The sequence below is a fragment of the Phoenix dactylifera genome, chromosome 1 (genome assembly GCF_009389715.1).
Source record: "Phoenix dactylifera cultivar Barhee BC4 chromosome 1, palm_55x_up_171113_PBpolish2nd_filt_p, whole genome shotgun sequence".
In the NCBI taxonomy this organism is placed as follows: Eukaryota; Viridiplantae; Streptophyta; class Magnoliopsida; order Arecales; family Arecaceae; genus Phoenix; species Phoenix dactylifera.
Genome location: NC_052392.1, coordinates 6,487,715 through 6,500,682, shown reverse-complemented (window position 1 = coordinate 6,500,682; position 12,968 = coordinate 6,487,715). Strand labels below are relative to the sequence as shown.

Genomic DNA, 12,968 nt, shown 5'->3' with positions numbered 1-12,968 from the left:
CTTATATGAGTGTGCTGTCGAGCTTTTTCTTCATAATGTGTCAGCAAGCTACCATGAAAATTTATTGCACTGCTGTCGATCCCCAGTCAATCTTTAGCTCTCAAATATAGATGAACTGCCTAATCACAAGAAAGGTAGAGGTTGTATCACCCAACTGGTTTTCTTTTCTAAGATACATGAACTCCCTGGCTCATGATATCTGTTCGATCCGCCCTCTTCTTTGCACAACCCGACTGGTCAAAGCGAATCATGCTGGAATGGTCTTGGTAAATGCTGAGGGAAGCTGTAGTAGTAGATGAGCGGTGGTATAGCATGCTTTCAGAGTGGCAAATGAAGCTGCAGATTGAATACCTTTGAAGATGACTAGTCATTCTTGGGGCACTTCATAGGTTGGGAGAGAGGAGCTAACTATATAGAACTTTGATTTTATTAAATATATCAATATTTGATTTTATTGAATATATCAATATTAGAATTGTATGAATCATTTGTTTCAGCAAATAATAATAATAATAATAAATTAATAGGAAGAATATTTGGCCACACTATACTATTGCTCTTTGGAGACTATACTATTGCTCTTTGGAGTCGGACCGAGTTCTGAGCGGTTCTGCAGACCAAAGCTTTTCATATTAAATTGCAAAAAAAACTCCGGCTGCCCAACTTGGTCCAGTTAGATTGATGAACAACTAATAATTTTGATCTCACAATCCTAACACTCGATCCAGCTGCGTCATTCTTTAGAATTCTTGAAGCCAACGTTGAGGTGCCAATGTGTACAAAAGTCCTGATGCTGGTAATGGAGCCACACTGATAGACATCGGATTTTATTTCCGAGGTGAAGAAATTATTGTTAGCACCACAGAAACATCATTTCCTTTTGAGTAGGTAAGCGCACAAGCTGCTTGTGCCAATTCTTATTTGATTAAAAATATGTGTCAATTCCTCTAGTTAGAGGTTCATCAACGAGATAAGCTGGCAAGCAATCTACGGGCGGAAGGAAAATAGCTAAGAAAGAAATCAGTAAAAGTTCTGCATTATCTCAATAAAGCTTGTGCGCATCAGGGTTAAACATGACTTAAAACGCCTATAAGCTAATGCCATGTTGACACGACACTGACAGATTACTCGATAATTAAAATCATCACACCAAGAACACATCGCCTGCACATTGAAGAGGATTCAAAGTTGAAACTTTCAGGATGACCCCTCAACTGTCATCCTGTTGACCTACTTCAAAACCCAAGCCTCCAATTGACATCCATATTGTATATGCGATAAATGCTGAGGTTATTGTTCTCCTAACCATTTTGATAACAAATTTGATCATGTGTCTATATATCATTGGCCAAAACTCTGGCTTTCAACTACATACATAATTATGGAAAAAACAAAGACGAAAACTTACAGTAGCTTCCTCAGCAAATCTTTTCACGTCTACAAAGGACAATCCTGAAAATTAATGGTGCATCTATCTGATCACTTACGGTTGTGAAAATCAAAATAATTGGCCTCATCATAAGTGCTCAGTGTTTCTAATAATAACTTAAAACATTGCGCCAACGGTCACTTTTTTTCTGTTAGTAGTAAAAACTACTGATATGCTGCAAGTGACCATCCCACAAAAGCCTTGAAAGACACTGGAAGCAGAGATAGCATAACAATGAATTTCTTTCTTATATTGCTGTGTCCTTCCCCAGATGCAGTAGGGTTGCATGTTTTGTTAGGTGAGGCAGCTCGAGCTACTGACATAGCCTGCACAAAGTACCCACGAGTTTTTAATCTTTGCATACTATGGCAGCTCAGCTTATTGATCACCTTCAGCCTCCTCAGTATCATTTTCTTCTCTCTTCGAGTGCACCTGGATCCATTCCCTGCACAAGCAGAAACGCATTTGTACAATATCTTGATATTATCTGAGCATCAAATTCTATTGATTTCCAAAAGTTTGATACTTATATATGCGCTTCCAAAGAGAAAAAAATTGCACACATCCTTGTCGTTCAATAACATCCTTCAAACAAAGACTAACCTTACCATTTTATCTTGCCATCTTACATACATACGTACATAAACACATGTACATATTAGCCAAACTAACCATTCAAATGATGGAAATGAAGCCAAAAACGGGAAGAGTATATATACCATGCAAATTTTAGAGTTTTGGATGGGCACATATGCATTTATCTACCTTTAAAAGGGTAAATACATTTATCTATCTTCGTGCATGTGAAACTGGTCAGAGATCTAACATTAAAAAGGACACCTTGAGAGAGTTGCTCTTCCTATTTGATTGTTTGGAAATGGTCCAGTGAAGCAGTACCCCAAAGCAGCCTCATAATGCGAACGAGCATCTGAGAGCATATTTGATGGTGCAAATACTTAGAGCCCAACTTGACGTGGAGAGGGTCATCTGCTCAATCTTTAAGATATCTCTCAAGTAGTGATATGGCATCTTTATTTCATCCCTCAACAACATGTAACTCAGCCAATGCTAGAGCAGCTCCAAAATGTAATTCTTGCAAGGTTCCTCTTACCTATAATTGGATAGGATCTTGGTCAGAATTTATACTCGCCTCCTCTTATAGGTCTTTAGTTTGAGATGATACTTGGACTCAGTATGACCTTGGTGGGTTGGATTAGGTCGAGACTTAACCTAACCCAACTTAATCACCATATCTCCCAATGCCTAATCCAGTCCAACCCTATCTTAAGCTAAATTTCGATTGTGTCGAATTAATTGAGTAATCTTAGATTTTAAAGGTAATTTTTGATCGAAAGAATGTCCTTGAATAATATTGATACAGTTAGTGTTGGAATGATAGATATCTTATTTAAAAGCACTTACACAGGTCTATAACTCAATAAGATTAAAGATATACCAAATGAGATGCACATACGTAAGTTGCGACATGGCTCAATAATGTCACTAATGACTAAAGGCCTCAAATATCGTATCGGTTCACGAGTTCTGAAGACATGAAGGATATTTTGGAACATACCGTCAACAGGAAAAAACTTGAAAGCAAAGTATCAACATATACAGTCAGCAAAAGAATAAGAAGATCAGAAGTGCACAAACAATGAAAAATTACAAGGACATTAAGGACTCTCATCCTCAAGCACAATTTAATGAAACCATCAGAGCTGAATTTGCGATGATTAGACACCTGATATATGCACATTTAAGAAGCCCAAGTTACTCAATTAGAATAACACTAAAGAAGCCAGAGTGATGGTGTTCGGGCAATAACCAACATGAAAGAAGGAAACTATCTGAAAGTGTTTTCATAGAATATATCAATAGGGTAGTTAAGGAAGGTCAATCATATAGCTAGCAATTGGAAAAGCATACTATTCAACTATAGCAACTATCAAGACAAGCAATTCTCCACTTCACACTACTCTTCGCTCTTCAACATTCCCTTTCCTGATCTTTCAAAAATAATCCTTTCCAGATTCAAGATTCTTTGGCACCTATACATGGCAAATGGTATTGACGAATATTACACCAGCCAGAATTTAAGCATACAATACAATGACTTGGATTCAAATCCTTGGAGAGTCGTAGGGGGGACCTCAGATTGACAATATGAGACTGGCAAAGGTCTGAAGATATCCCTCAATGCCTCATAGAAACCAGAGGCCTCTCGATGCTTCATTGAAAAAAAAATCATGGATGTGAACTGCAGCCGCAATGGTATAAAGAACATTCAGTTTTGTAATATATAATAGTAAGTAGTTGCTGAAATAGCCAGGTCTAGAGTTAGAACAAGGATGGCAGAACATCGAGCAATTTGACACAAGTTCACAAAAAGTAATGAGCCTGCAGATGGCTAAACATCAACGGTTTCGGAAATAACGAAACCAAAGCTTCCAAGATCCAGAAGTCAGTGACTATGCAAAACTCAAAGGCTATCATGTAACATCTTGAGTCGACAATGACTAGCACCCAAGGTTTGCTGTACCGTTCGGTACCGAGCGTACCGTACCCGTATCGATGGGTACCGGTATCGGTACACCAATGTCGGTACGCTTGGCGTACCGCAATACCCGTACCGTACCGACACTCGTACATCTATACTAGTGCGGCACCGGTAATGGGGTTCGGTACCGGTAGCGCGAACCTTGCTAACACCTGTATCTATGAAGGTAAACTTGAAATGTATGTCAGCAGATTCATTCCACAAAGGACTCAAAAGTTCTACTATTAATATGCTCTGCTTCAGATCCACCATTTTACAGAGAATTTTGAATATATCTACAAATAATGAATATTTATCTTTTTAATCTAATCTAGAATGATGCATATGACTGCAAAACTCATCTTGAATTCTGGAAACTAATTGACAGGAAAATAGCTATAAATACTGCCTTTCATTCATTTATTATAGAGTTAAATTTTCCCTTACAAATTTTGCAATATAATTTCCCACCTCCGCTCCTCCATCCGACCTTTTTTAAGCATCAAGTGTAAAAGATTATGTAGGCTTGCATATTAACCATCTTGTTGTGACAAGATACAATATAATTCAATATGACAATCCAAAAAGCTGAATGCAAATCACTAGCCTCAAGGTCAAGGGTCAAAAGACAATGTTTTCATAACTGGTTGAACTATGAAGCTCATCGTAAGACAACCAATTAGCTGCAAGCTAATAATTAGCCAGCAACTTTGGTGAAGTCCTGGTCTTTATGAATTATGAAGCTCATTGTTTTCTTTGAATAATGAATTATAATTATTACTTTCAGCTATATCTGGCTCAAACAAGTGATGCAGAGACTTATCAGATATCAATGAAAAAGGGTAAATCTACAAGGACACAAATCTAGATCAACAAGCATTTAGTGGATAAGAACTCCGAGATCCCAAATCCTGATATCACTACACTTGGGGGATCGTCGCCAATTTGATATACGTACAGCATATATGTGTATATAAAGCAAGATGCACACATCTAAAATACATGATTCTGCATCAGCCATTCATACAAAAGAAAAGGGCTGTGACAAGATCAAGAGTCAAGTTCCCAGCTATTAGGACTGTTTCTAAGTCCTGATACAAGAGAACGAGACTGCACATGATAAAGAAGCACCAGCGAAGGATCTAAAAGAAGTATAAACTGCTTGAGAATGAATTTTTTTATTCAATCAAACTGAGGATACATGCAAATTAAAAATTCAGAAGAAAATGGTGATCTTATGCCCCTGTGGTGTTCCAAATGATATGTGAAAAATTAGACCATCATCACACCAATCTTTAGTCTACACAACCAATAGCACAAGAGAAGAGCATAAATAATGTGGAATCCAGGATCTGGTGGTGAGTTCATGAAATCTGATCTTAATTTTTACCATAAGCTAATAAACTGGATCAGCCACTAAGTTTATATCATTCATGATCAGTAATTGGATATCATGAATGATCTATATCACAAGCAATAATCATGAAACCATGAACCAAGCCAGCTGGAGATATAACTAACAGCAGACCTAGGGGCAGTAATAAGCCTCAATGAAATCAGGGTAAGATGTCAACTACCATGAATTGCCCACACTAGGCAAGCAGTTAGGTCTATCATGTACGGTAGGCATGTCAAAGTAATTTGCATTTTGCAGCTAGCCAACAATGTAAAAGGACTTATAGTAAATTACTTGTTATGACATGTTAGCCAAGTCTCATACTAGCAGCCTGAGTCAGGCCTTGTGAAAATAAGGCCTTAAAATTGTAAAAAGCATAGATTCCCGTGGTAATATCTAATTGAGATTTTAAATAAGTATAGTTGTATAGGATCTTTACTCAAGTTTTAAGTATACATAAATTCACCATCCAAGATAACTAGGAAAAATGGCACTAATAGAGCCTGAAGATGGTATTCATAAGGCTTCAAAAAATTAATTTTTGAGTGCCCATTCAATAAAGTGGAAAGACAAAGAACTCATTGTGTTTCTCAAGCATATCGAATATCTTGACTTTAATTTGATTGTACACTAAATTGAGATCCAACTTTCAAAATTAACTTACCCTATATAAATCATTAAATGAACCAACTAAACACCTACTTGAGTGCTAAATTCATCCTTTGATCCATCACATTTCTGGACGAGGATTTTTGATGATAATTTCTTGTTCTAGCAATGTTGTTTCCATCATTGCATCTAAGAAGGTTGCTCCTAGATCACCCTGTTTATACGAATAAATGGGCAAGGGAGTTTGTTTGAGGTGCTTCAACATATAGCAGCAAGTCAGACTAGTTATGAGTATGATTTAGACAATAAAAACAATAACAATAAAATATAAAAAAATAAAGACCTTTCAACAAAATTTAAAATCTGTGAATCATGATCATCTCCACATAATATAAAGCAAAAAAGAGGAAAAATGGACCCTAAGATTAATATCATTTGTTGAATTAAGTGTCTATAGATAAGCTGAGACGGAGGAACCCTAGACCCTTCAAGGCATGGAATTCTTCTTCAAAAATAAACTACAAAACAACCTACAAGAGTTGACAAAATAAATTCACAACAACACATCTCAGAGAAGCAGACAGAAGTCAGTCTTCAATCGCCTTGCAATTAAAAAAAAAGGGAGAAAGTTAGAACATTTACATGCTGAGTCACATCTGGCCATGTGCAACCACCATACCGGTGGGCTTTTCTTCCAATATTTTGTCATAAATCTTCATACAAAGTTCACATCTACATGCTTTAACATATTTGAGTGAGAAAAGTGATGATCCACAACCAGGCAGTCCACTCATATGCTTCAGCTAAGGAATACAGAGATACAAACATAGCATATCCAGAAACCTCAACTGGTAGCTCCTAAAGTTTTTCTCCTTCTCCCTGTATAATCCATGCTCATGGTTTCTAATCCTCTTATTCAATTGTTCCATTTTGCATAGATTCATGCCACAAACTTGTCACCATAACTGTAGCAAAATGAGATATATTTGTTTGCGCTTGCTTCATAACAGCCAGAGCCTAGAGCAGACCATTTCTTAGCATGGAGTCAGCTAGTGTTCTTAGTATAAACATGGCAAGCCAATCGTGAGAATCATAGTCATAAACAAAACATGTAGACAAGTAGACATGATATGTACTTCTCCTTTAAGGACATCCAGAAGCAACTCCAAAAGAGTTCTAGTACCAATACCATTGTGTGATACGTTAGTTTCTCGAAGTAGGGTTTAGTAATCTTTCATAACTGTGTTAATGATTTTGCAAAAAAAGAAACCATAAAGACTTGTTGGGAATGAAGTACTTTGAGTTTCCACAAACTTTTAATAAATTATTGTCCCATGACTCCTCTGCAATCCGTGTCCTATTCAAATGCTTCCTCAACATGTGAAAGAAAGATCCATAAACTTTTTTGGAGTCTCAGAAACAACCCTGATATGAGTATTTGATATCCTCAAAAACCATCACTCTGAATCTCCACCATCAAAGCAAGATCACACCATTAAGAGTGTCTAGCGGCCCAAACAATGAATCCTGGCCCCTTGCATTGTGAGGAGAACCCTTCAGCTGCGAGATAGTGCTTAACCCATGTCAAACCAATCGGAAAGATCATTTAGGGAAAGTCACTACTTAAATGAGTTGTACTTCATATCCAAGTGCAAGTTTCCATTCAAATGAAACATTGTTGTGAAATCTAAGAAAGCCAATCATTTCAAAGTGATAATTCCTCGTAAAGATAACACCCAAGCAATTCTTATTAACAATTCACGCTAAAAGCATTTCTTTTCCCCCAAAGGTGACTGAAAAAATATGCACTTCTTTCCCCCAAAGGTGAGGTTCTTATAAAGATTTTTCAGTTCAGATAATGGGAACTAGCAATATGCTGCTAGAGTATAGCAGCAAATGAAAGGTGAAATTTATCTCTCTAACCTTGACTATTGCGAGCCATGGATATCATATTAAGCTCTAAAGTTTCAAAAGCATATTGCAAAACTTTCAAAGCAAAAAATAACAATTCCAGCTAATAACTTCAGTACACATCATTAAAAGGTAACCATCAATTTCCAGAACACTGAAAATCTATTAATATGGAACCACATTTCTCAGGCTAAACCAAATGACTAATAAAGGATTTACAAGTAGAGAATCCAAGATCACAAAATGATGATAGTTTTTATCCTAAACAAGAAGCAGAAGAAGAATAGTAGAATAAAAAAGAAGTCCTGAGCGAGTCCTCACCAATAATCAGAATATTACAAGCAGGGAGAAGAGCATGTAGACGAGCCAGCAAGCATAGGCTATGAGGCCGCGATGCTCGTCCCCGCACAAGGCCAGCTCGACGAGAAGCCTCGTGCAGACCCTGGTAGACCAGAGAACGAATACGGCCCCCATGGCAAAGATTACAAGGCCGCCATGGGGCACGAAGAGGGAGACCGCGGAGAAAATGACCATGGGAAGCATGCAGTAGCCGACAAGGCTGACACAGCGGTAGAGATCGAGGTTGCCGTTGCGGCCGGCAAGCATGTTGAAGACGACGTAAAGGAAGAGGGCGGCGACGGTGACCCAGCCGAGGATGATGCCGAAGTGGAACTTGCCGGCGAGAAGCTGGAAGAGGCCGAAGGCCATGAGAAGAGGAAGGGGCCGGAAAGGTCGGCGTCCTCGTGGAGGTCAGGGTTAACACGGAAGGGGTTGAGGATGGAGGCGGTCTTGCGCCAGATCTGGCGGGTGTTGATGCCGAGCTCCTCGAGGAGAGGGGGCTCGTCGTCGAAGGAGGCGGCGCCGGCGGAGAGGGGACCGCCGCCGGTGGAGGCGAAGACGGGGGCGGAAAAGGATGAGCTGGAGGGGGCGGAGCCGATGTCGAAGGACAAGAAGGGGAGGCTGGGGTTGGAGGGGCCGGTGGCGAAGGAGGCAGCGGCCGGGCGGGAGGGCTGGAAGGGCGGCGCTGCCGGGGCGCGGCGCTGGTGGGGGGCGTTGGGGTTGCCGGCAGAGGAGGGGAAGACCACCGGGGGGACGCTGAACTCCTTCGCCATCGGCAGCAGCGGCGGCGGCGGCGGCTTCTTCCCAAGATCCGGATTGATTGGGAGAGTCGAGAAGAGGAATTCGAGATCGGAGAAGATTTTAGGGTTGGAGTTCGACGGAATTCCAAGAAATTAGAGTTTGGAGGAGTCGAGGCCTGCGATCGAGATCGAGAAAAGTGATGGAGTCATGGAGGGTGCTTCTGGCCGTAGAAGTCTCGCCTTAGGCCTTAAGGCAACTGCTCAGGTATCGCCAACCGAAATTTCGGGCATTCACCGATAAATCCAAAATATCAGCTGAGGCTGGCGAAAGATGGGGGGAAGGGATGAAGGGAGACTGATATAATGCGACTTTATTCTTTTGCGTTACGATGCCGAGTAATCCGACCGAGAAAAACCGAAATATCGGTTGTCTGCGTATTTGCTACCTACCAATATACGGCCGAAACACTGTTCCTCAAAGCCTTGGGCATTACCTGTCACCTCTGCGAGCATATACCAGGTTGAACCTTTCGAAGTCAGCAGCTTGCTTCAATCCAAAGGCACAGACGCAGCTAAAGGCCTCTGTCAAGAATTACTTTAGAGTTTAGAGAGCAGGATGGGGCCTGGGACTACCTTGGGATCCCTCTTTTCAAGAAGAGGCTACGAAGAGCGGACTGTGGTGCCATCAAGCAAAATAACACTGGTGAGGTCTATGCTTAGTTCTATCCCGATCTTTTTTATGTCTCATACTGCCCTCCCAAAGTCCTCTTTAACGAAGCTTGAACAACTATTCAGAAACTTCTTGTGGAGGATGGGGGGTGGAGCAGACAGAGTGCATTTGGTTGCCTAAGGAGCTATCTGCCAACCCCTATGTGATGGTGGCTTGAGAGTGCAATCCTTGATGATTAGACAAGAGGCCCTGCCAGGTTCTTGTTGGAGCATGACTGCTTGTGGAGCTCTATTGTGAGGGCCAAATATGGCCCATGGACATCACCTTTGGTATCCGGGCCAATCAAAATAGTTCATTAATATGGAGAAAGATCTGTTTCTAGGCCCCTACAGTTATTGCGAATATTAGATGGTCCATTGGTGATGGACGATCAGTGAATGTGATCGCAGATGCTTGGATTCGGACTTACCTCTTTTGCAATGGCCCACCATGGTCAATGCTAAGGTGAGCCCAAACATGTGAATCTGTGAGTTGTTCGTTCTTGGGCAGAAGAGATGAGACATTGACCTCATCACTCGTCTTTTTGGAGTGCGATCAACAACGCAGATTATGGCCCTATTTGATAGAGCTATTAGCAGTAGAACTTTCAAAAGTCGAACTTTTTGAAGTAGAGCTTTTATAAAAAGATATTTATTATTTGGTAACTACATTTCTAAAATGCTGTGGAGCTTTAATGTGTTTGGCAAACAAACTGAGAAAGTACTTATAGCTAACAAAATGATCATAAAAAATATTGCATAATATTATATAATAGAACATAATAAAATATAATATATATTAATACATAAATATATGATATAGTATAATATTACTGTAATGTAATATAATATTATTTTAATATAGTTAATATAATATCGTATACTGTAGCATAATAATATAGCATAATTCGATATTATATAACATAACATATCAATGTATTATGATATAATGTCATATAATATTATATTTATAGTATAATACAATATTTTAATATAAAATATTATAATTATTATCATTATATATTAAAATTTTATTAATATAATATTTTTAGGAACTAATTTTTGGAGAAAAATATAGAGGCATGCAATCATACTTGCAAAAGTAAGATTTTACGATTCTTTTTTTTTCAATGCTTTCTCATTCAAAACGATGGACAAATAAATGGAGGAAAGAAATAATATCTTGATCACGTAGCAAAGAAGAAAGCCAAGGCCGATTAGGGTTTCTTATTTGTTGAAGCTCCTATAGATTTTTTTCTTCATGCATTATGATATAAAGAGACACTTTCTGCAATTATATAATTTTATCATGGGTATTTTAATCTTAAAAAAATTATAAATCTAAAACAACTTTTTAATGTGTGCTAAAAGTACTTTTCCAAAGAAACTTTATTTTAAAGATTCTCCCAAGTAGACATTTTCAACTTTCTGATAAAACTAAAACAACTTCTCGATTTTTTACTAAACACTACTATTTCATCTAAAAGTTCTTTTGGAGGGTCAAAAAATATTTTTTGGCCCACCAAAAGCTCTGTTAAATAGAGCCTATATCCTTACCTATCTCTAGGTTCGCTACCACGAACAGGAGGGTGTGGCACTTCACTTGCAGTCCGAGAGTAAGGGCTAAGGACTTGTATAATATCTACAAGGCTGAGCATGACCGGATATTGGATGGTGCTTGGATTTGAAAGCTGGGGGTTCACCTAAGAGTGGCATTGTTCATTTGGAAAGTGGCATGGGGTCGGCTGCCATCCAAGGGAGTTCTGAGCGGTCGAGGGATGAGAAAATCCTCGAACTGCGACATTTGCCTGGTAGTGGAGTCTGTGGATCATATCTTATTTCGGTGCCCGCAAGCACGCTAGGTTTGGGGCCTCATCCAAAACCCCTTGACTTTCCTCCAAGCTGGGGTCCTAGTTGAGTTCTTCCTTTCCTGTCTGAGGAGGTGTAAGAATAGACCTCACATCGAAAGCTAGGGCATCAGGATTGCATATTTAGCCTACTACATCTGATTTGCCAGGAATGGCCAAATATTTGAGGATAGTACTCAGCCACAGAGAGTCACTTTGGAGAGGTCCTTCACTTAGGCTGCTAAAGTTATTCACTCATCCGCCATTGGAGAGACCTTGATAGTTCGGAACACCTGGGACCCCACCTCAGCTCACACAGCGTCCGGGATGCAATTCATCTTCTAGAAGCCTCCACCTCCGAGCTTCCTCAAGGTAAACTTCGATGGTAGTATGAGTGCTGGTGGTATCAAAGGAGGCACGGGCTTTGTGATCAAAGGTCTAGATTCTTGCCTCATCATTGCTGGTGGGAGTCAAATTTATGATGTCACTATGCCTAGTGCTGAGCTGAGGACAACCTGGGTAGGGACCATTTATGTGAGGTTTCATCTGTGGGTGGATTCCATTATAAATGATTTAACCTTAAACATCATCTCAATAACAAGCTTATTCATGTTGCTTGGTTCAAATTACAAATGATTTAACCTTAAACATGTGCTGTCAAGCTCAGCTTAAGCTAAAATACTGATTCTATAACAAGCCAAACCCAAGCTAACTACCCGGTTCTGCCGAGCATATTTGCATCCCTATTTTGTGCTCCTCTAATTATGCACTTTCCTAAACTGTGTTTTAGAAGAAATTGCAGCTGCCATGTAGGCACCTCAATTATTTTTATTCATTCTTTTTAAAATAAAAATATTATTAATATTAATACATAATAACTGAAAAAAGTTACCAATCCGAAAGAATAATATTATAATCCATTAAAAGTGATATATCAAATGATGCCTTTATTTTGATTTCAATGCCTGCTATTTCCCATTATAAGTTATTATTATAGCCATTACTCTATTCCACAACAATCTAGTCACAGGATTGATTGAGCAATCCTAGCCACTATTTCAAGTAACAGGCAACAGCAGCAACATTAAAATCCGTGAAAACATCGCTATCGACATCTTGGTCCCATGTTAGTTCTATAATTAAATAATTGAAAAAAAAGGGGGAAAACAAGCAAGGGAAGGCCTCAAGCAGAGTTAAAAGGCCATCACCACTGCAGTATAATACAGCTTCATTACTTGGTAATCCACGAACAGTCCATGAACAACTTGTTTTAAGCTATTATTGCAAAAATAGAGGAAAAAAGAGAGAGAGAGAGAGAGAGAGAAATACATCTACCTCAATAAAATTTACTTATTGGAGAATAAGTCAGAGAATCACCTGGCCAATAAATAATAATCGAATATTCAAGATTTTTTCTCAATAATTCTTGAGATGATAGTATTGCTGTAAA

The 12,968-nt window shown here is 39.1% G+C and overlaps 1 protein-coding gene across 1 annotated transcript; it reads right to left on the bottom strand.

Annotated features, from left to right (window-relative positions):
* Positions 1-2,990: 2,990 nt before the first annotated feature.
* On the bottom strand, positions 2,991-9,760 carry LOC103714221 (protein YIPF5 homolog). The gene is given in 3 exon segments (XM_026807333.2): positions 2,991-3,689; positions 8,206-8,600; positions 8,603-9,760. Coding segments are annotated over 2 exon segments (783 nt in total). The 5' UTR covers positions 8,997-9,760; the 3' UTR covers positions 2,991-3,689; positions 8,206-8,211.
* Between the last annotated feature and the right edge of the window lie 3,208 nt (positions 9,761-12,968).